At 41.2% G+C, this 25,117-nt stretch overlaps 1 protein-coding gene across 1 annotated transcript; it reads right to left on the bottom strand.

Annotated features, from left to right (window-relative positions):
* Positions 1-236: 236 nt before the first annotated feature.
* zcchc2 (zinc finger, CCHC domain containing 2) lies at positions 237-24,172 on the bottom strand. The gene is made up of 14 exons (XM_047344630.1): positions 23,181-24,172; positions 18,473-18,593; positions 17,405-17,475; positions 15,117-15,188; positions 14,585-14,685; positions 11,819-11,922; positions 10,992-11,054; positions 10,169-10,229; positions 9,738-9,867; positions 8,087-8,154; positions 7,674-7,750; positions 6,736-6,852; positions 4,923-6,629; positions 237-3,963 (listed from the first exon to the last, which is right to left on the bottom strand). The coding sequence occupies exons 1-14, from the start codon at positions 23,970-23,972 to the stop codon at positions 3,902-3,904; spliced, it is 3,546 nt and encodes a 1,181-aa protein (XP_047200586.1). The 5' UTR covers positions 23,973-24,172; the 3' UTR covers positions 237-3,901.
* Positions 24,173-25,117: the final 945 nt, after the last annotated feature.

The following is a 25,117-nucleotide window of genomic DNA, read 5'->3' as shown; positions in this document are numbered from 1 at the left end:
CAACAAGTCCTCTTCTTAGTTTTCTTACAGTGCAGAACTTTTATGTCCCCCGTTCATACCAAACATATTCTAAGCTACGTGTCAAAATGTTTAGAAAATGACAGAATTTCACTGTAAAACTAAATTAAATTATTCACGTTAGTAAAATGAAAACATGAGAATTGTCTCCATGTGGTCCAAACCTTCGGAGAGACAGATGTGGATGTGACATGTTCATCGCAATAAATCTTACTTCATTTTTGTATTTATTGCTTTTAATTACAGGACAAAAAACAGATCAACAGTTTGCATAAAATCCAAATTCTGCTCTAGAAATATATTTGACCTTTCCAGTACATAGATATCAAAGAGTAAACATTTTAGGTGAGGGTGGCAGCAGACTGATCCCTTGCAAATGTACAGTACAGCATTTTTTTTGTTTTTTATTTCAAACTATCCAGGTCAAACAAAAGTACACATGGGTTGTGAGGTGCGTCCTCAGTATATATATATATATGTATACACTGGACTTCACTCTTCTTCTACAACAGTCTGACTGGTCCCCATCTGATGGTGATCTGATCAGCAGAGTCGCCTGATCCACTTCAATGCACGGATGATTGGAATTCAGTGATTGAATGAGAGTAAGAACTTTGTGGGACAGTTTGGGGCATAAATAATCTTCAGAGTCAAACTGGAGTCAGTTTGATCTTTCAGGCTGTTCCTCCTTTTACAGATTTACGTTCACTGTCCCCGTCTCAACCAGCGGCAGCTTCTGGCAGCCGCTTTAAGATTCAGGACAAACAACTGTGTTTATGCATAGATTCAGATTCACCTTGTGCACTGACAGTAGATCGAGAGTTAATGGTTATAAAAAACAGAGACAAGCACGTCCACAAGGCCTGAAAGAACCAATGAGCAGCCTGAGTTTCTCACACACACACACACACACACACACACTCACATTAATACAAATACACACACACTTGATTTGTAGAAACTGTAGTTATTCTAAAAACTTAAAGCGCATCCCTAAGAAATGGATCCTTATAAAAAAATTGTATTGTTCAATTAAAAAATAAAGGCCAACATATGTTCAATGTTATTTAATCATCCTGCAGTTATTTTGTAATGAGAACCGTTAATTACTTTTACACAGTATGGAGCCCTAAAGTGCTCTATATTAAATAAATAGAATATAATTTGAAAAAAGCCAAATATGATTTAGTTATTGTTATAATAAAAGGAGTTTTATGGAACGTTTAGAAATCCCCTTTTTCAAAGAGAACCTCTTCCGTTAGCAAGCTCCATAGCTGCTGCTGCTGCTACATGTAGCATGTTAGCTCCTGTTGGTTAAAGCAACAGTGTCAGAGTAATTCAGAAACAACTGTGGTGTTGATGTTTAAGAGCTACACAAATGAGACACTACTTTCTGTACTTATTCTAATAATAGTTGAATAAATATATAATTAATAGTTGAATAAATTAAATGTTGTGCTAACTGGCAGCAGTTGTTATTATATTAAAGTAGACTTTTGAAAAAGGACCCCAAAAAAAAAAATCACGAGTTGAGTTTGAGTAGTTTTAATGAATTATTTCACAAAATATTGTTGAACGTATTATCTATTTATGCACTATTGAATATTTTAGGGCTCCATGTTCTCCCATTCTATCCTTGAGCAGCTTCAGGAAACTCAAATCAAATACTGGATCAGCAATTAAAAACCATAAATCTTTTCATGAAATCACAGAGTGCAGAAAAAGTTGGATATTTCCTTCTTCAGTGTGCAGCACAACATGGACTTAAAACCAACAAGGCGTCTCAATATTACATCTTCTGGACGCGATCCGACATAGAAATAAAACCGTCCAATAACAATACACCTACTTAACATTCCGCTCCGTTTGTCAGTTCGTAGGTTAAGGGCAGGAAACAATGAGAATTCAGCGATGATCAAGCTATACAAGTCAAACCTGAAACCAAAGTGCCCACTGCTCCATCTGGAAGGCAACGGCTGAAATATTTGCGCAACATTAAAAAACATTAATAAAATAAAAGCTGGATGCTGTAAATCCTCTGTCGAGAGCATAAGAGGCTGCACCCAGCACCACCTAGTGTCATTATCCATCACACCGTCTGTTTGGACTCTCTACAGATCATCAAGGTGGCATCTCACTCAGCACTGGCCACCAAGACCACACAATGACTTTTCCCATTTAGTAGGTGGGAGTTAAACAAGTATATGCGACTGCTGAAAAAAACCAAAATAGCCCTTTGTTCATCTATTGGTTAAAAAAAGAATTTAAGAGAAATAAAATTCACTTTTACACAGGGACCGAACCTGCTGCTACAGTGTTGGTTTTTATTACGACCTGCGGCATATGTCCTGCTAGAGTTAGAAAACTGTGTAATTACAGGGTCAGTTCACTGACTTCATGACTCTTTACTCTGCTGTATATTTAACATCATGTTAAGTCACATGTGGCCACAAGTCAGCAAACAGTTATAGTCTTGTTCTTATGAATGGGAAGCACAGCTAGCTTCCTACAGCCATATATAATCGTGTCGAAAAACTTTGCATCGCGCAAGATGAGATGATTTACACAGCTGTCATTCAGTTGACTTACACAGCCAATGTGTATTAAAGGGAGCGGAGTAATTAATGATCGAATGATGGTTGAATTTAAGGCATAAAAAGGATCTCGTAGAGAGGTTAGGGCGTTTGAGTGACGTGGGAGGAAGCTGTGACGATGGGATGTTCACTCTGCCTCTGAGTCGAAAAGGGTCAAAACAGGTTTTTGCCTTAGGACACGAAGCAAACTGAGGTTAGAGTTCTCCAAGTAGTGGTTGTCTCCAGTAATGAGTGTCCAATCAGAACGACTTAATCTTCAGGAGAGCATGAATCTACCCAAAGGATTAAGATCTACAAGTGTTATTGATGACGTTTAGTTCACTCGGCTTGTTTCAGGCTAGAATGATATTCTTCTACAGTGGCTGTACGTCTTCATTAAGAACACAGATCTCCCTCTGAAGTGTTAACCAGTTCACAAAGAAGGTTTCACACCTGTAATACTACATTATACCAAAACCCTCACACTGCCGTATTTTCTGATAAGTTTGCTACTTCATGTGGATTTTCATCTTAAAAATGAATGAATCCTTACAACATGTTTGCAGTGAGAACTGTTTTAGTGCACTTGAGTTCCTGCTTCACTATTTCACCAAGTAAAACAATAAAAAAATAAAACAGAACAAACACAAAGCAGCAAGTTTACCTTCTAATCAAACACAGATCAAGTAACAGAAATGCATGAGATCCATACATGTTCATTCACTCGGATTCCTTAAATGAGAAGGTGTACATTCAGAAAACATGAGCAAAATTGAAAATTAGAACGAACATAAAATCCATTTTGCTTACATTACTTTTTTTGATTCTTGTTTTTAATCTTTGAAAACTACTATACACTTCTGTCACACATAAAATCCCAGGTAACCAGTAATAATGAGGAAAAACGGCATAAATACATTATTTTTAGAAAGAAGTGTAAAAGAACCATTTTTCAGTCGAGACTACTCTCCACTTTAATGTAAAAACAAAACTTCCTAATAATTATGTAATAAGTTAATCGTTTCCAACCCTCAGTGCAAAAATATCAAAAACAAACTGAAAGGGAAGGGACTGGGAGCCACTGATGGTGCGCATGAGACAGTGTATCATCTCCACGGAAACAAGACTTTCTCAGGCACAAGTACTTAGACTTTGTCCACCGAGCCCTTGGCAGGTTGAGATTTTTTTTTTTTTTTTCCTGAAGTACACAGATGCTTTAGTGCACCGCTCACACACTGCCTGGGGGGACAACAGAAGACTGTCACTGTGGCAACGAGACCAGAGGAACTCTTCGTCTTTCTTCTTCTTCTTCAGTCCGCATTGTCGAATGCTTCTGAAATGTGGGAGGCTGCGTACTTTAACCGGAAGCCACCTGCAATGGAAGCACACAGGCAGCCACATGGACACACACACAGATGTATCCAAACACACAGAGGATACACAGTCAGTGGACAGCTGAGGAAAGGATCAGTGAACTTCAACCTTACGCTGTTTCTGTGTATCCCTGTGTATAGATACAGTATTTTTTACTGAGCTTTTCAAAAGAGAAAACACTGCTCTAAACACTTTTCAGCTACCATGCTTTAGTTGGCCCACATACTTTCCATTGGAAATCTAAGGGAAGCAACCATACACTGCTCTTTACCAATGGTGGGAAGGTGAATTAGATGTTTGTTCACCAAACCAACCAGATAATCTTATGCCTTAATAATCTTAAGTGTAGATATACCCCCCTGAGTGTTTCTATGGTAACCATGAGAATTGACTTAAATTGAGACAGTCCTACAACAAGGTTAGGTGATTATATTGTGTAGTATATGGTAATAAAAAGCAGTGTAAACAGTTGCAGTTGAATTCTTCTTTTGAAAAACCCCCAGAAACATACACAGAACAGCTGCTGCAAAGAAAACCTCTCGTAACATTCTCAGCCAGCAGGGGGCTCAGTGGTTTATCTCTTCAGTTATTACAAGAACCGTCAATAGAAGGTGATGTTGACATTTCTACATGTGTGGGTCTAAACCACTGGTGCTAAAGTCGTTCCTACAAGTGGTTGAAATAGAGCAGCTGGTTTTAACACTGACTTAACAGTTAAACACTTTGGGTTAAGGGTTAGCTGATTTAATTCCAGGTAAGAACATGGACAGTCTGACTCCTACCACACTGTCACAGTCTTGGTTTTTCAAGCATCATACTGGTGCCAAAAATACCTGGTGAGAATGAGCTCTAACTTGTCTAACTGGTCTAGACTAATTTCTGGACTTTTGTTTGGGCTTCTGAGAAAAGAAAACTAATGGCTCCTCTGTTTCTCCCTGCTTTGCGTAGCTGCATTACCTTGCTGTGTGGAGTCTATGGAGGGCTGGTTGCAGTCCTGAGCGTAGTGGCCACTGACTCCACAGTTAAAACAGGACACATTGCCGCTCTTCTTATTGACTCCGCCTCCTCCCAGAGTTGCAGCGGGCAGCATCCCCAGAGGATTCGGGTACACGTGCTGGTAGACCCGCTGGCAGAAAGATGCCGCCGGCGCCATCTGCTGCTGGAGGTTGTAGGTTGCGGCTGCGGCGACCGCCACCGCGGCGGCCTGGGTGCCCAGCATATGTGATGGCACGTCTGCGTGGCTGTGGGAGTGAGTGTGGAGGGGGCCGTAGGGGGACTGGTGTGCAGGAGGTGGAGCAGTGGTGAAGAAGGGCGACAGGGTGGCAGCACCGTTGGCCTGGTGAGGAGGCTGGGCCTGGGTGAGGTAGCTGTTACTGCACAGGCTTGTTAGCTGGAAGAGAGGTGGAGGAACGCTGAACACCTGACGAGCGGCTGCTGCCATTTGGTGGGCGGGAAAGAATAAGGGTGCCTGGCAGCTGGGGGGACCGCTGACACTGCTGCTGTTGCTGCTTCGCCCGCCACAGTTGTTATGACAACCACACGTACCACAGCCCATCGGTTGCTGCTGCTGCTGCTGCTGTTGATGTTGTTGCTGCTGTTGTTGTTGATGTTGTTGCTGCTGCTGTTGTTGATGTTGTTGTTGTTGTTGATGTTGTTGTTGTTGCTGCTGCTGCTGTTGTTGTTGTTGCTGTTGTTGTTGTTGTGGTGGTTGTGTCAGCTGCTGTGGAGTCACTTGTTGCTGCTGGGTTTGCTGAAGGGTAATAGGGATGCCAGGGGCAATGGCGGCACTTCCACAGGAAGAACCACTGTTGCTGTAGGATGTACATTCACTGTGTGCCGTGCTGTGAGTAAGTGCTGGACTGGGGCTGGGGGCGGGTCCAGGGGTGTGGGTGGGCACAGCTGGGGGAACAGCAGCTTGTACATGTCCAGAAGATGGAGCCACTCCAGTGGCTGCAGGTGCTCCTGCAGCAGGCATCACAGATGAGGGGATAGGGGGCAGGGTGTAGGGAGAAGGCAGGCCAGATGGTAAAGTTAAGCCAGGGTGCTTGGCGTGTGAAGGCTCCACATGTGGCAGAGAGGATGCCAGACCTGAGCTGACACTGGCCGGGTCTTGGCAGGGCTGCTGAGGAGGAGAGGAGAAGGACGTGGGGCCAGGAGGCATGACACTCATGGCTCTGACTGGGGCCTGATGTGAAGCCTGTGGCATGGCAACAGTAGAACCACTTCCTGAAGCTCCATTAGATCCACCCAGAACGGTTTTGAACCTCTGAACAAAAGGCTGCACAGACAGACTTCCTTGAGGTCGGACGCCAATCAGTGGAATCCCAAAGGTTGGGAGCACGTCCCTCTTCTCTGGGTCTCCCACAATTCCTGGGCCTGGAATGGCTGGAGGCACTAAGGGCATCTGCATCATCATTGTCCCAGATGAGGACTTCCCATCAGGGGCGATGCTTTGGCTGGGAGGTGGCAGAGAATGCATGAAGGAGAGAGGGGGAAACTCTGTGCTGCTCTCTGGACACAGGGGATCCATCTGGGGCCGGTGGTTGAGGGAAGACAGAGAATGGACAGAGGAGACGTCCCCCACCACAGCTGGAACAGTCTGGTGTGTGAAGAACATGTCTGGACCAGGACCTTTACTGGAGTCATCAGAGTGGCTGTCTGTGTCTAACAGAGAAACAAGAACAGGTAAGAACAGATTGAATCCACGTTACACCAACGTCTTTCATTACAGAAACTGTAATTCTTTAACATACATAGTGTGATATTTTACCTTTGTTGTTGTCATCCTCACTGTCGAGGCTCTCTGGCCCTCTGTGTTGAGGGCTGGATGGTGAGCTGTAGCTTTCTGATGATGTTTCACCAAACGTATCTGGACCAGAACCCCCATCTGCAACAACATCTGTGTTAAACAAACATCTGGCTACTGTATGTATCTGTCCAACAGTCTGGTTGTTTGCATTGAGCAGATCTACTGTTGTGCATGTGCGTCGTGTAAACAGTATGGAGCTGAGTGGAACAGGGTCTGAAACCACTGTGAGTAGTAACAGCCTGCACAGGAGAGCTGTGTTCAGCGTCACAATGTTTGTTTTCTTATCTTACAACCTGTGGATTTCTAATAGTAATGTTAATTAATATTTGTTTTGTCTGTCTATATTAATGGTTTTGCTTATCTAATCAAATAAAATCAAATAACTCTTCCACAGAACTAATCTAAGTACTTTATTTAAGGAACTTTCTGAGGGGGATTCTACAGTGTCACAGTTTGTCACACAGGGGAAGCATTTAACAGGAGCCTTTATCCCTTGAACCCCATTTTGTGAGCCAATATTATGTAATAGTATTATATATTTGCACACAAAAATTGTGAATTAGTTCTTAGCAGTTCCTGTTTGCAATGTGCAATTGGAGTACTGAGTGATAAGGATATATGTATTTAGGATTATGAGGATTTATTCATGGTTGACACTGGCGATAATGTCATCCTTTGAAACAGTGCAGCTGCACTGAATCTAAATAAACTGTATGTGCATCATAGTTGTGTTCGGATTTGACTAAGTTATAGGAGGAAGTGTCTTTCCTTCACTCAAAGGGAGTTGCAAGTCATTTCATATCTGTTTCACTCATTCACAACCTTCCTGGAACTACACGTTCCCTCTCTTCTGTTGGTCTTTTACATCCAAACGTCACAACGGCCATCCAGACACTCACCTTTCCTCTGAGACGACAGAGCTGGCACCAAACTACCATTGGTCACGAAGGCAGCTCCTTTCCCCTTCACCTTGTCCCTGAAGCAGGCAGAGGTGTAGGAACATCAGCAGAGAAATACAGTAACAAGAGATAGAGATGTGGAGTCAGTGGCAGATTATATATACACTATAGACACCTAAACACGTCAAGTTCTTTGTTCTGCCATGGTGCAGTCAAATACACAGTCACATGTCCATATAGATTACACATCTGATCAGATCTTAAAATGCAAAGGTGTTTACTTTAAAACAATCCACTGCTATTGGCTTTAATGTGAACTATAAACTTTAGGATTTTAGAGATCACACGTCTAGATTTTAAGTTATTGGAGAAACAAGCTGAGCAAACAAATGACATATGAATAGCTGAGCTACCTGTCAGAGGGCAGGACTCTGCTCTTGGTTTTAGTGACTGGGTGGCTTCTCTTCTCAGTGTCCTGGTGCTGTGAGGAAGAAAAAAAAAGTCAGAACACCAGCAGTCAGTTTTCAAAGAGCACCTCTCACATTTAGGTGATTCTCTGTCATTACGTAGTCACTACAAAGTTAGACAGTAATTACTATAACAGAACTACTGTGCTTGGTTTCTCACAAAGGAGAAGATGATGGTGTCTCACACTCACACACACACACACACACACACACACACACACACACACACACACACACACACACACACACACACACACACACACACACACACACACACACACACACACACACACACACACACACACACACACACACGTTAAGTTTTTAGTTGGACAATCAAAACATGTATTACTCTTTCATGAATTGTTCAGGCCAAAGTAGTGCTTTTACATTTAAGTACTTTTTATGTAATTCTACTGACCAAAAAAAACAAGGATGTTTCTGAGAAATTATACCTGAAGGACTCTTCAACTTCTAAGAAACCTAATAGTTTCAATTCATGATGATAACTGGGTGAAGTTGAAGTTATTTTAAGTAATAATTAGTACAATCACAGAAAAGAATAAGCAGAGTCGTGATGAAGAGGGTCAGACATTTACTGCGCGTTGAGCCTCTGTTTTGCAAGTAACTGGAAGAGAGAGAGAGAGAGATGTTGAGAGAGAGGATGTGCTTTGTCAGCATTGTGCTTTCTCTCCCCCACTCACACATGCATGCAGTCTTGACCTATATCAGTGAGATTAGCGGTGCGTACTCCCATTCACGTGGTATTGTGTAATACATTCTATGAATTGCGCGCGCGCACACACACACGTACACGCACACACACACACACTCTTACTGACCTTCATGTATCTACCATGTATAATGATTAACTACTGTTCGTGGAGTTGTCCTTAACTGTGAACTGTGCTGCTGAAGTTTACAGTTAAGTTAATGATAAACACAGCTACGAACCTCGGACGGACTTGCATGTGAGCAAAGAAAAACATCTTGAACCAGAGAGGCCTCCAGCCCAACAATCATCCCCTACATAAAGCTAAAATGTACAGTATTTCATATTTAGTCGTGAGCTGTTTTTTTAATCTGTGATTTTCATTTGTACAAGAAGCTGATTTTGAACACTGATCTGTGGAAAAACAACATTTCTCATCCACGGGAGAAGATAATGTTCCTCTTCTCATTTTGAATATAACCCCTGGATAGGTGACACAAGAGGTTCCCCACTCACAATCTGAGATTGTTGAAAGTTATAAACCACCAATAATCTCTTACTTCAAATTGAGTAATCCCTAAACAACTAAAAACATGTTTCTTGTTAAGGAATAATCCATTCATTATTCCACTCTGTAGAATAATAGTCTTTAAGGGTAGTGTAAGTGTAGTTTAAAGGCTATAGAAAAGTTACAGCAGAAGCACTAGCTGTTGCGGTGGATTGAATTTCAGAGATATATTGCAATTAAGCTACCTTTGTTTGTCGCTTGTCCTGGAACTCAGTTTCTAAATGGACCTACAAGTCGGACTATTGAGTTCACCTATTGAAAATAATATGTAGGCAGCAGCAACAGTACTGTAGACAATACAAAGCAGGCAGCAGTACCTTCACCTGCTCCGCCTCCTGACTGCTCCTCAGTGCACAGCTCTTCTTCCTCCTCTCAGCAGGACCATTGACCTCTGCAGTGTGCCCCCCCCTCCAACTGTCTCCCTGAGAGGCTTTGGCACTAGAGAGACTGATACAGAGGAGAGTCATTTAATGTGATGTCCTTTCACTTGTGTATTACATCATTCTCATTAATATTGAATTCTAAAAGTATGCATTGATCCATATTTTTTCCATTCCCTCCTGTATACAATTGTAACATTCACATCCCTGTTGGAGATATACACTTTCTATACAGTAAATATTACCTTTTATTTCTACTAATCAGCTGTTGTTTTTACACAGTTATATTACATTTCTAGATGTTATCATTTCTCATTGGGATGAAAACATTTCAGAAAAACAGGTCAGACCATGGAGGCTCTACTCACCCTTGACTTGGGCTCTTGGTCCCATGCTTTTTCTTGTGTCCCTGAACATACGACTCTAAATCTGAGAGACAAATCAAGAAAACATCATTACAACAGCTTTTCATCAATAATCAAGGTAAAGTATGTGATGTTAAATGCTTTTCGTATGTGCTTTGACAAGAAAAATCATCAGGACTTCATTTTAACATGAACGCCGGCAAATTTGAACATATATGAACAGATCACGGACCACTGCCAACTATTAGCTGTTGATACTTGTACTAATGCCTCATAAAGTAGGGTTCACTTTATGAATAGGCCATGTTATCCAAGTAAAGAACATTATTCAGTAGTGCTCACATAAAATTCTCAATTTGCTTTTTATATTGACAAGTTTGAGTCAAATGCTTTTTTAAAAGGTTAAGGAAACATAATGCAATTATATTATATTTCCTTATCCCACACAAGCAGTACTGGTAATGAGTATAAACACAAGACACAGCTAAATGATATGTAATGTAACAAGATTTCCCAGCATGGACTGAGCACGGACTTATTGTGAAGTTTGAGCTGTGACTGCTGGCGTTGAACTCAGTCCTGCCCATGAGCAGGCAAATATAGCTTTGAAATATGAGGATTTGAAACACAATCAGCCTTTCTCAGCAACCTCCAAAAATAAATGCTGGTCAGCTTGGTGGGGCTGTTCCTTTGTAAACACACTCAGGTCTCACTCACTGTTTATACAGTGCATTTAATTCACACTGCTCTTGCTCTGCCAATACTGCTCCACACAGAGGAAAACACAGAGGAAATAAAGCTGTGATGGAATTTCACTTCCTCTCACCTTCCTCCTGACTGGAGGCATCGGAGCAGTCTCCTTGGTAGACTTTGCCCAGCTGGCAGTTGCCTATAAAGAAAAAGATTTCTTGATTTTTGACACCGGTGCTTCATTGTTTGACATGTAAGTCGAGATCTAAATATATCATAAACGGCAAATAATGATGAACCATGTTGATTATTTTTGATTCTGATAAAGAGGCATAAAATCATCATTTTCTTCATGGCCCAATGTTGCAAATCTTTGATAGTAAAACTCTTCATGTTGATGGAACAATGATAGAATAGAAAAACTAAATTGTTCTCTGTTGTCAACGTCCCTCTTCCCATTGAATTATGTAAGAATTTGAAAGAACACACCAGTAGATTTCACAGCCATGTCAAGGCAAACAATTAATAACACTACTATGTGTGTTCTGACTGTAAAAAAAACAATTTTTATCTCAATGCCCAGGCACATATCAAGAACTATTCAAGTCATGATGAAAGCCAGTTTAATAATTGTGGAGTGAAAAAACAGTGACACTACTATTTTAAGATTTAAACAGAGCCTTTAGTGCACATGTCTGATGCAAGACTGCAGTAATGTTCTTGCTCCTTTTAATACCGTGAGTGCAATTAAAAAAACTATTCACTGAACATAAACAAAAATGGATCAAAGGAAATTTTGTCCAGCTTGCTCAAGAAGAAGAGGAAAGTGAGCCTGTTGTACAGGAGGACACAAGTTTGAAAAAAAAAACCATTGTGAGGAGATCAGATGACTGAGACTGAAAAGAACAGATTCAACGTTAACCCATTCCAAAGGCATCATGTCATTCTTAGTTTGATACTCACATCTGCAAGAAGTGGGTTTAGCAGAGTAAGTGGAGTCACGGTTGAAGAAGCGGCAGACCTTTCTGGTTTGTCTGAAGACTGGAGGAGCAGACAGGAACTTTTCCCTGGAAACACAAAGTGACACACTTCCTTATTCACATATATTTAATTGTACATCTATAAGAAGGAATGAATTCTATGAAAAGACACAGTTCCATACTTCAATCACTGTGTGGCTATGATCAAACCATAACACCAGACTGCAGTGCCTTACTGATAAAACAACAAACATTTGCAACCATCTGTGGAGCTGTCATGTAATGACAATTTGTTGCAGTTATACTAACATACTGTAGTTAAAATAATAAAACAAAAAGCTTTCGCCTGTCAACGGTGGAGCCAAGACCCATAAAAGGCGAGAGACTTGCAAATACAAGCAGCAACAATGTTTGCAATGCAGCTGGATTTGGGGGCCGAGTTACTGATGAAAAGCCTGAGCTCTAAGTTTCCTTTCACACAAAATGAAACTGATGGACACAATGCCGTGTGTGTGTGTGTGTGTGTGTGTGTGTGTGTGTGTGTGTGTGTGTGTGTGTGTGTGTGTGTGTGTGTGTGTGTGTGTGTGTGTGTGTGTGTGTGTGTGTGTGTGTGTGTGTGTGTGTGTGTGTGTGTGTGTGTGTGTGTGTGTGTGTGTGTGTGTGTGTGTGTGTGTGTGTGTGGCTCTGAAAATGATGCCTGAGTGTGATTCGACAACAGTAAAAAGGTGCATGTAGCATTGGGAGTGATTTAAAAAGGATCATGATACATTGGGAGTGAAGCTGTTCTCTTTAGATCAGAGGTTTTCTACGTGTGAGGGCTGCCTCCTCAGTGGGAGCTCAGGAGAGAGAGTGGAGGATCAGTGGGCGGCATGTAAGGGAAATGATACTAAATAAGTTCAAAGGGACGAGGGCTTATCAGTGTTCTGAATACATAGTCAATGGAGTTTGTTTTAGGGATTTGGCCGACTCAAACACTGACAACAGTTGGAGCTGCAGCAGTGGCTGTAACACAGACACTGAGGAAATGAAGCTACAACAAAATGCCCAGTTGCTGTACATAGTTTTAGATTCAACGTGGGTGACAATTTCAGAGTGTGTGATGACATTTAAATGTTCAGTGTGTAAGATTTAGGTGAAAGGGATCTATAAGCAGAAATTGAATATAAAATGATTTTGGGGATGTTTTCACTAGTGTGTTTCATCTAAATTGTACGAATTATGGTTCTTTACCCTAGAATAAGCCCTTTATAGTTAAATACTTTATATTTACATCAGGAGCAGGTTCACTCAACGGAGGCCGCCATGTTTTTTACAGTAGCCCAAACCAGCCAACTAAACACCTTTTGAGTTTTTAATGACAACTGAAGGCTACCACAGGTTCTCTTTCATCTTTGAAAGGGTAGGGTGAGGTGAGGGGTATTCAGCTGCAACCTGCAACTTCACCACTAGATGTCACTAAATTCTACACACTGAACCTTTAATGTCCATCGTGAGTAAAGATCCACAAATATGATCAAACCAATGATTCTCTTCTGTATATCCATGGTTTACACTACAAACAAGAAATACTAACACATAAAAGGGTTGTCAAAATATGACAGCCCAGCAGTAGCTTAAATTCAATCAAGCAGCGCCAAATTGCACACACTTATAGATAGCAGTTCCCTAAAAATGGGTTTTTCATCGAGATCCATGAATTATTCCCTGGGAAAACGATTCCAATTTTTAAAATGCCATATTTCACAATGCTCAAGAAAGTGAAATACAAATTCCTGCATCCACACCAAAGTTTTAAGGGCTCTACCATGACTCATACCACATCCTTCCGCCAAGTCTCATGGAAATTTGTTCAGTTATCTTTGTGTGATGTGGTTTCAAAACAAACAAACACAAAACATACAAGCCATCGACAAACAAGTTGACAGGGGTGAAACATAACCTCCTTGGCAGAGATAAAAAACAGTTACAGGCCGCAGCTGAATGGCACCGAAACTCAACTCCACTTAATTGATTGACACGTTGACATAAGCTCACATTTGATGGTTCTTACATAGCTGGAACACTAACATGCTTCTCTGTCCATTCATATTGAACAGACATTAAAGTATGACGAGCAGATGGACTGCTGAAAAAGATGCATCTGGGGAGGGTTGGAATTTGGATCATGTTGCTGAGATGAGGGATGCAGCCGCCTTGACTCACTTTTGATTCTGAATAACAACCACAGACTGTAGAGCTTCGCCATTTACAAGAAGTTATGTCACGTGACAACCAACAGCTCTTTCACATAAATGGTTATTGAATACCTATAGATGTGACTTAACATCTTTAATTTGGATTTCTACAGGTGAGAATAACAATTTAAATTCCGACAGCGTGGGTGGTAGTTCTCTCTTTACTGCACTCTGACACAGATTGAGATTGTTTTCCAGATTTATTACACACAGGAAATGACCCTGAGACAGACACTGACCATTTTCTACTTGCAGGACTCAGACTGCAGCCTTGTCTTCGGTCAAGGCTGCAGTCTGTAACATTTTCATGTGGCAGAAATAATTGAAATGATATCTATCATGAACATTTCCAACATTGCAGATACTGATTCTCACTAAAGGAAACCATTGCGGTAACAGTCATTTTAAGAATGCTCAAACCACTAAAGCTGATTATGTTAATATTGATCAGTAATAGGTAATAATACATTATTATTTGACACATTGTGTGTGTATCTGGGATAAGTGTAATGTACCTGAGGTTCTTCTCCACCTCTCTGCTCTCATACTGGTCCCCCTGGTTCAGAAGCCTCAGGATGCTCTTTTCAAAAGACTCAGTGCACTGATCCTTAGGAAGCTGCAGAGACAGAAGAAAGGTAAACAACAGGCAAGATTCACTGAGAAACAGGTTTGTGCAAATAAAGAAATAATCACCTGCATGTTAACCACTGCAAGTCGTCTGTGTATAAACATGTCTTATCTGCTATCAAATGCAGGCATAAAGTGGAGAAACTGCTGAGGTTGTATTACTTGTTTACTTACAAGTAATTAATCTCGTAGAATCATGTTATTCTGTGCCTGAAAGTTATGTTTGTAGAAAATGTTGACATCACCCTCTCGTTCCACACTATAGGCTCACTTAAGGCTCTTAAGTCATTGCTAGTGAAGTGTGGCTGGCAAAGAACTGGAGTTTTCCATTTTTGCAGGACTCATAACATGGTAATTTTGTTATGGCAATTGATGGGTGTTAAAAAAAAACTGTATCTTCAACAAAAGTGCATATCTCACCTTAAGAAGGAAGTTTTCCAGTTCCAGGTGGGTTTTGGTCACACAGGTAGAAGAAGAGTCTGACCACTTCACCTGAAACACAGCAGAGAACGACCTCCATCACTACATTTGTCTATGGTGAGAAAATTGACAAAAACAACGTCAAAAAATTCAAACTAAGTAGATTACAATTACATCAAACGTGTTTACATGATCCATATTTGGGATTACATCGTTTAAGACCAAAAATAAAGTTGGTAAAAATACAAACTGGTCACATTCACTACCTATGGTAGTTTTTCCTTACTCTTGTTGAGGGTTAAGGACAAAGAATGCCCTATAAGACAAATTGTAATTTGTAAATATGGGCTAGACAAATAAAATTTGATTTATTGATTAACGCACACTCATGGTGTCACCAATGTCCGAAGCTCCGACAGACACACTGTTTGATAGGTATGAATCAAAGTGACAGAGGTCAGCACATGAGCAGTGCCTGTCTGTGCTCTGTAAATCTTATCCAACTGAGAAAAAGAGACAGAGAGGCTGCAGTTCTTCTGTAGGGGCTGGGGGGCTGCCCACAGTGTGGGTGTGGGACAGTGCCAGATAAGCCACCAGGGCCAGTTCCATAGACGGGTAATTGGTAGTTTGCTAAAAATAGACACATTACTGTCTCAACACCAGCTGGCTATATTTTCTTATGACAAGTCAACACATAAAAATATTTTTTCTGGTGAGAATATCTTTACTAGACTGGATTTGTTTTGATTATTTTAATGTAGATAATTAACTCACCTAGCTCAGACAAAGATGTAACAATTTGGTAAATTAACTTTAATTAGGGAAAATGAAGCAAGATTTTCACGTCATAAATCAAACTCTCAGCAAACAAGCCCACAACCTCAGAGGGTTAGTGGGTGATACACACATACGTCACACAGACACGTACACATGTCAGAAGCATGCGTCTACTTAATAGAAATCAAAAGGCCTCAGATAGACATTACCACTTGACAGTTATTAAAAACGTTCATATCTGTAATGTTTATTAATTATGCTACTTGATGAAAACAGTGCATGCCTATTTAGCTCATGGTTGCAGATATGAACACATGTGAGAATGAGTGTGATGGGTCTTTGCGTGTGTATCAGTGGTCTGTGTCCAGATGGCGAGCTGAATGCTGCTGGCTTCACTATCAAAGCTCAGTCAAGCCAACAGGACGGTTAGTGTCTCATCTCCATCTGTCTTGCTGAATTTTTATTTCTGTAAACGAGGGCTAAATATGCCTATTAAATACTGTGAATTTGTGTTGAGATAAAATTCATTTTTGAAACGACAAGGTCAACAGTAGTGATGAGCTGCCACAAGATAGGCACAACTCACTGTCACTGTAGAATTTGAAACTTGGATTAGCTGAGTTCCACTGCCAACTGGGGCAAAACAACAACAAAGGATACAAAGAAAATGTGTAATCTAACAATATGGACACACGCAGAACCACATGGTCAAGTGGGATTTGGCTGCTACAAAATACATGGCAGCCACCTTCTGCTCGACCTAGCTAAAAATGGTACCACAATGGAGATTTTAAAGAACAAGTAACCAGCACAACACAACAAAAAGAGAAAGTGATGCCAAACAATGAGAGTAGACAGCCACCAGTCAGAAAGACACCTCATGTTCAAACTAGTATATGGTGCCTATAATAAATAATGACTGTGCATAGGGTGAGTCCATTAAGTCTTTTGACCCATCAGTGAGGACAGGAAGTATGAATTGTTGTCAAGTAAATAACTAATCCTGACACATGCTGCTCATTTTGTAAAAACTACTACTAACAAACAATGACTAATTATTTTGAAATAGGGCAGGAGCAAGTGTGGTACTTGGATACTGTGCATCCATTGTGCGTCAATACTTGTTCAATGGGCTGTTTGAGGTTTAAGACTTGCTTTTAGGGTTAACGTTAGACGTTTAGGGTAGCATTAGAGTTATGCATCTAGTTGTGATGGTTGAGGTTAGGGTAAGGGGCTACGGAATGTATTATGCTAATGAGTTTTCGCAATGAGTTACAAGAATGTGAATATGAGAGTGTGTGTGTGTGTGTGTGTGCGAGCACTACAGGAAACACTAGACATAACTACAATAATCAGGACCAAGTCTTACTGAACTTGAGATTACATACGTTGTAGATAAAAATGTCAAATCACACTTAGACAAGACATTTTAAGCTGTAGCAGAACATTATCTCTGTGTGTGTGCGTGTGCGTGTGCGTGTGTGTGTGTGTGTGTGTGTGGTGTAACCTACCTCAAAGTTGTATTCCTTGTCTATTCTGGTCCGAGAGATGCCCCTGAGCACAATCCCCTCTATATGCACCGCTGCAACAACAACAACAACAGAAATCACAAATGAACTATGAAGAGTTTGTGATGGGATTTCTTACTGGGATTAGGCAACTACTGACAAACACTGGTGTGTGTCTACTGAAAACCTATTCAAATATTTAGGCCCATACAATTATCTGTGTTATTATAGTGCATGCTATGAATTAATCAGTACTTTCCACTGTGTATGTCCACCTACAACCCTAACCTAGAAACCAGACCAATCATATTCGCTCTTGTAGATGGGTCTGGCCGTCCTCCCCATCAGATCATTTCCCTTCATACTGAAACTGGTCAGGCCAATCACAAACATTATAAGGCAACTAAAACCACTTTAGATAGTAGAATCCAGCCCCTTATAAAATGGGTCTGGTTTCTGTCAGAGCAGTACTGCTAAATTATGTTTTGTTAACAACCAAGATGGCTGCTGCTGATGGGGAGAAGTCTGTTGAATCTGCTATACCACAGTATTAACTGAACTGGTATAATCATGATACTTTTCTCAAAGAGCAGAACAAACAGCTGCAGGTAAGGTGTTTCCAGACAGTTGTCTGTTCCTCTGTGCTTTGTCACACATCTCATTGCTCTTAGTGGTTTTAGGTTTTAGGTCTATTGCAATCAGAGGCATTTTGGTCTGCGAGACTTTGAGCTGGGAGGTTTCAGACCCAATCACAAATGTGAATTTGTTTGGCATCACCAGATATTTACAGAAAAACCAGAAGGGGGCTCTACTGTCACTGTTCAAACTGCCAATATCAACGAAAACATAAAGAACAATACAGGACCAAATAAATGAGAAGGACAAAGATTATCATCATTATACAATAGTTAGAAATGTCCATGTTTCATTAATTCATTAAGTTATTTGACCCTTGTTCAAAAAATATTTGGGCAGATTAAATCAAGAAGGCTGAAGAAACTGGAAGCACAAATTGTGTTATACCTGTATCAGATTAGTAATGATTGTTATATATGCACTGTTTCAATTCACCTTCTCTTTGTGTCACCCAGCGGCTGGAGCGTCGGCTCTGACACGGAGGATGTGAAGCGGTACACTCTCCCAAACCCAGCGCTGGGGGGGGCAGGAAATCCACTTTCTGACCTGTGAGCTCCTAGAAAAACAAAACAAACAAACAAACAAACAAACAAACAAACAAACAGCCAGTTAGTTACTGCCTCATACTGGTTTGTTCACATTGTCATGTTATATTTTCAACTTACAACCTGTAGTTTTCTTTTACTATGAATAGCTTCATGTAAATGTTTATGTAGTTACTCATGAAACACACTCACAAAAGGCCCGAGGTAAATAATTCACGTTCAAGTTAAATAGTTTTATGTTTAAATAACAAAGCCCTGAAAGGTGAGTCAGTGCCTGTAAAATCATGTTAGACAGAGAGAAACAGAATAGAGTCATCAGTAGTTTGTCCCTTTTGGAAATGAGAAAGAAAAATGTATCCAATATTTTTTATCGTATATATTATTCAGATTCCCCAAGTTCTGGTGTATACACTGACTAAAAGCTAAATTGAAACCCCATAAATTCAGCTGAAAATATCTATAAAACTTTGACTTAAATGTTTAATAGCTTAAGACCGTGAACAACAACAACATGTGTGCAATACAAACACAATAGAAATATATGCAAGTGACAACAGCCAAGCTCCATCATCCATATAAACATTAACACATAACCTGTGGGATTTCAAAAAGGCAACAGAGTCTAAAAATCAAAAGGGATGGAGCAGACATTATGTCAGCACACTGACCACACACCGGTTAGCAGTGTTTGTTTCTAACCTTTCACTTACTCACCGCCCCTCTCCCCACTCTGTGTTTCAATAAATCTGACAGTGCCACAGTCCAGACACAGTGCAGCCCTCTAAAAATGGAGAGGGTTATTTTATTAAGAGGCGAGCATCTTCACCAGGCAGGGACCTGACTCAGGGTAATGATGTCAACCTCACAGAGTCGTCTAGAACAGCGAGCCTCGCTGACTTGATTAAAGGTACGCTCGTTGTGTAGAAGCAGCACTCCACTGGTTTAGCACTGCAACACTGACGGACTAACCAAAGAAAAAAAACATTAAATTTGATACAGTCTTGTTTATTTTAGCATCTAGACCCGCCCTCACAGTTTAGTGTGTTATGTTAGTAGTGCTAATGTAGCATAGAGCCTCAAGCAGAGATGAGGGGCAGGATACAGAGGCTCACTTCTTCTATTTTTAGCATGTCTTCAGCCACAACCGACCCTGGCTTGAGTGACATCGCTTCAGACAATTTAAGCAGCTCCCTCTGGAGGAACAAAAACTTTAAACCATATGCCGTAGTTCTCCTCTACACCTGAAACAAACTCTGATGAGGAAAATAGGTGAAGCTCCTCTTTTATTTGCACTTAACAAAAATGTAGTGGGTCTGGTACTTTCTTATTTCTGGTTATATTTAAACAATATCATGTGTGGTGCCGCCACACACAAGGATAAACTGCTTCTGACACCTGATCAGTGGACATCAAGCATAAATGATTTATTAGGCAGAAACAACAATCTCTAATTGACTTAACTTTTTTTTATCATTGCTTTTTTTCTGTGAGACCACTGATAGACTTATTTATAAACAGATACTAACAATTCATTTCCAGTCATTGCTTAGCTGATAAGAACATCCCTAATGTAAACTGCCACAAGCACCATAAGTGTGGATTAGACAGCAAGACACACACAAATTAAGATTAATTATGGTGGACTTCAGATTAGGGATTTTTCATTTTATATGTATACATACAGTCATGTTAAGTACAGCCCATGGAAATTTACTTTTTAAAAGGTTTGTTGAATATTTAAACCACTCTTCCATGCAAAGTTCCATCAGATGCGAGATCTATGAGGGGTTTCATGCAAGTACTGCCCATTTTAACAGGATTCACCTATTGGTTTCTGTTGGGATAAGTTTCACTTCCTGAGAAACTGTATTTGCCCTGCAGCTAATACGCCTCCTACAACTCTAACTGGCATTCATCTGTCCAGAGCACATTGTTCCATAAGGCTGGGTCTTTCTCCAATATTCTTCTTGGATAAAAAAGGCTTTTATCCTGGGGCCTCCCATACGGGTCAAATTTGTGCAATCTCAATAAAATTAGATGCATGTACTTTGACACTAACAGTTACAAGAGTTGCATATACTGTATATATATGCTATTTTACTTCCTTTGCCAAACTCACAGGCATCAACAACAGTTTTTTTTTCGTTTCGGCCCTGGAGAGCATTTCAGATCTTGGCATGACGACACTGCACACTTCGAAAGCAAAGAGAGCACCTGGGTCTAGATGTCAGAGGAATAAGACACGTTCCACCTGCCCTCCCTGAAGAGATGGTTATCATTGGTACCTAATCTGGGAGACCTGATGTGGTAAATGTCAATACATTTTATTCTTATATTATATTTGTTTGACAACCTGTATTTAAAGGCTCTAAATCAAAAAGGATAGTTAATAGATAAATATATTGAGAAAGTTAACAATTTCCATAGGGTGAAATTATTTTTTAACATGACTGTACACTTCACAAATGCTGAAACAATTCACCAATCAACAGAGCTTTTACCATTATTATTAGACAGTCTCTGGTCAGAAAGCCTGAGCTCTCTGTGGTCAGAGGCCGCACTGACTCACGCAATAAGACACCATTGCCTAAAAGTCATATACAGTAGCTTGGTGTTTATGATTTCACACGATACTGCATGCTTCCACAGCCTGGAGGGTTCAATTTCAAGCAAGCAAGACAGTGGTTCTTTCCCCTGTTAAATCGCCCCAGCCCGGGGGGAGGAAAGTTTAAATTAGTTTGGAACCAGATGGAATGAAAACCAGCTCACTGCTGACCTTTGTGGATAATGGTGCATGACTCAAAGGAATGCAGAGGTTGACTGATCGAGACAGAGAGAAATATTGCAGAGAAACTGCCCTTATTGCCTTATTGAGAAACCCTGCTTTACCCAACATCCACACTCATCATCATTATTGTTATTCTTATTGGTGCTGCTATCACTAATTATTAATATATTGTTATTACAGTGCTTGAAAACAACTATATGTACAGCTGTCCCTGTCTATCTCTCTCCCTCTTCCTCTCGTTTCTCTTCTCTCAAACTGACCGCTCGAGGCGGACAGCCCCCCCCCACCCTCAGTCCACTTCTGTCTGACGTATATTTTTCTCTTCACTGTCAACAGGTGCTTGTTCACGGTGGGATCTGTTGGGTTTCCTGTATATTGTAAGATCTTCACCTCATTCTGACAAATGCCTTGAGGTGATATATGTTTTGATATAGTGCTATGTAAATAAAACTGAACTTAACTGGGTTGAAACAGTAGGTTGATCTGCAAGGTGAGGCCTTCGGAAGTGTTTGCCTATTACACATCAGAGGGATTACTGCCGTGGTTATGTAAATAAAGTCACACATGTGCTCCAGGTCTCAGGCATGTCTTTCAGTATGTGCTCTGCTTTTTGGATTCATTGAAGGGTCTAATGGCTGTGTAAAATGTAGACAAAAGCTCTGATAACTATTGTACTTTACCTCCGCCTAGGAGGTTATGTTTTCCCTCCTGTCTGCTTTCTTTGTTGGTTGGTTGGTTGGTTGGTTTGTAAGACTGATAATGCAAAAACAACTTCACAGTGCAGCACAAAACTTGGTGGAAGGATGCAGTATGTGTCAGGGAGGAACCCACTAAATTGTAGTGTGGATCCAGAAATGCTTCATCACATTGCTTAAGAGGGACATTTTCATTGATTTCTGAGAAAACATGAAATGGTTCTTGATTAAATGAATCAGGCATATTTAGGGTTTGTATTTCTCAGTGGGTGCCGCTTGATTGGATTTAAGGGGACCATGGGCCTTGGTGGAGGTGTCGGCTCTACTGTGTGCCATGCTACTTTCTAACAAACTTAAAAAAACTGTAAGGATCACTCAAGTTCCAAGACTAAACCAGCTAAGTTATGTGACATAACTTCCACTGCAGACATGGTGAGAAAGATGAGCTGCTGCCCTGTTTGGTTGGAGTGAAAACCTACGGACACCCGGTGTCAGGTTCAAAAGCTACAAGTGAAACAGAACCACGTCAAACACCCACTGTGGCTCAGTTACAGCACGGGTCAGCCGTGGAGAAGCAATTTGGAGTAACTGGATAACGAACAATAGCAATGATAATAATAATAGTGGTATTATCAGTAAAGCACTTGGCATTTGATCTGGATGCAGCTGTAATGGGGACAGGGCTTTGCTTCCAGGGAGCTTGTTAATGACTTTAACTACAGGGAGCATTTAAAAAAGGTAACAGCAGCAAGAATTGATCCACAGCCCAGACAAATAGGAAGCTACATAATGGCTCCGAGGCAAAGGAGCTGTACCCCATGTATGTGAACATGGCTGGGGTCAGTGGTTGGAACCACATAGCTACTACCAGCTTATACAGTATATGTTAGCTAAATCATTTAGCATGGACCCCAGCTCATGCTCAAGAAAGACGTTCCCAAAGGCAGTACTTAGCATTAGCTATCATTATCTAATTAGCTATACGTGTATAATTTACTTATTATTCCTTCCATAGACAATTACGCTAAAAACAAACTCTCGCGAAAGGTACAACGCAGAAGTTAAAAAACGTTAAGCTAGCTCAGCGTTGGAAACTGCAGTGTTGGTGGAGTTACCGTTGTCTGGGCGTTTATCCGGAGCTGACTCCGGCGTCTCTCCTCTATAGCCAGCTCGATTTTGTCCAGCTGGCCCCGGACGGTCTCCCGCTGGTGGAAATGGAAAGCTGGGTGCAGGGAGGCCATGGTGAAGAGCAGCGCCAACTGCTCCAGAGGTCCCGCCGCCGTCTCGCTCGCGGAGAAGCCGCAGCTCTGCTCCGAGCGCCCGTACACGCTCCCGTCCTGACAGGGCGGGTGGACCGGGTGGTGCTGGTGCTGGTGGTGGGGACCCCTGAACGGAAGGAGGGAGTAGTCATAGTGTTTGTAGAACAGGGCCGGGTCTACATGGCTCAGAATCCCGAAGAGTATTCCAGCACATTCCCTGCTGTCGGACCCGAGGAGGGACAGGCACACCAGGAGTTTGGAGCGAACCACCGGGTCGACCACGTCCGTCAGAACGCCCAGATCGCCCGGGCTGTTGGCCCGAAACTCGAAGTCCCGTAAAACATGATAATCTTTCCTGGCGAGGTCCTCCAGATAAGATCCCAAAAAGCGGAGCTCCAGGGGTTGGCACATATGTAGGAGCCCGCACATGAACTCGACGCGCTTGGCCGGGTTTAAATGTAGGCCGAACCACTCGAAGACGGTCTCCTTGTCCAGCTGGGACGGGGACTCCTCCAGCCCGTAGGACCCCGGGGAGGGAGATGCCGCCCCGGGAATCCGTTGGTGCGCCGACCGATCCAATGAATCGTCCTCGACCGCCTCGTCCTCCCCTTCCTCGCCCGTTTTCATCGGTAGTTTCATTTTCAGCATTATCAGCGGTGCGGGAGAAGCTTCAAAGAGTGAATAACGGGTGAATATTCATCATTCACAACTCACACGGTTCGGTAACGCCGGAGAGAGCCGCGGACCGTCTGTGGTTTAACGGGGTTTTCACGGTTTACTGATCAACTGACGCGGCGACGCTGCTGGAGCTGCTTTCCTCTGAGTCACGTTCTTCTTCTACTCCTCATTTCCGGCAGAGTGGATACGCACGGTTAGCGCTTTACCGCCATCGTGTGGCTGTTGGGGGGTTTTCTGAAACCTAGAGTAGGCTTTTTATCAATGAAACCAATTAAAATGCAGGATGCAAATATTTTTATCGTTGATTGTTGGTCTATGATTATAACAAGACTGCTTGATATACAATTCACATGTTCTACCAATACTGACAATAACTCCTCAATTCATTTGTCATTGCTGCTCCCTTCATCTCTATCAGATATTTTCTTATTCTTATTTTTCTTATGTATACTTTAAACATTGACACACTTTTCCATTATGTTACAAGTGTTTTTTCTAATCAATGTTGTAAATACTGTTATTTTGCTGATGTTTTCAGTCACACATGGCATCTATTGCTATTCTGTCAATCCTAAAGCTGTCATTTCTTCTGCACTTATAAATACATTAATTAATATCACTAAGAATTGCAGTCTCCGTCCTAGGAGAACTCACATTCTACATATTGCTAAGAGGACACAGCAGAAACACAGGAGACAAATTGCGATATGATTACATTACAAATACATTTTTATTGATTGATTTAAAGAGGGAATGAAGGTTAATATCCTCCAGAAATCTAGTGCTCTGTTTTACACATAACATTTTGTCTGAAATGTTTTGTCCACTGTACTTTAGCCTTGTGGTCAGTAAATAACTCAATATGCTTCTTCTGAAGTCATTAATATCACATTATTCAAACTGTTTGCACAATGAAATTGTTTATTATATGCGGTACTATAATCACATTGACATCCAATCACTTTAACATAAATTTCCTTTTTCGTTTTTGTTTATGATATTTTCCAAGTAATAACATTTTTTGTCTCTCTAATCTCAGTGGTTTTTGTCTTTTTCTATCCAAGATGCACAGATTAACCTGTTGCAGGCATCCACAGCAGCATTGTGTAGACCGT

This window comes from Hippoglossus stenolepis, chromosome 19 (genome assembly GCF_022539355.2).
Source record: "Hippoglossus stenolepis isolate QCI-W04-F060 chromosome 19, HSTE1.2, whole genome shotgun sequence".
NCBI lineage: Eukaryota > Metazoa > Chordata > Actinopteri > Pleuronectiformes > Pleuronectidae > Hippoglossus > Hippoglossus stenolepis.
This window is presented reverse-complemented; position numbering and strand designations above follow the sequence as displayed.

What these genes read in the sequence shown, in the direction of transcription:
- zcchc2 (XM_047344630.1), bottom strand. Translation starts at nt 23,972, where the DNA reads ATGCTGAAAATGAAACTACCGATGAAAACGGGCGAGGAAGGGGAGGAC. An exon ending in ACCAAGAGCCCAAGTCAAGG is followed by an intron (nt 9,868 to 10,168) that starts GTGAGTAGAGCC and finishes CCTCTGTATCAG; the next exon opens with TCTCTCTAGTGCCAAAGCCT. An exon ending in AGAGTCCTGCCCTCTGACAG is followed by an intron (nt 7,751 to 8,086) that starts GTAGCTCAGCTA and finishes TGCCTGCTTCAG; the next exon opens with GGACAAGGTGAAGGGGAAAG.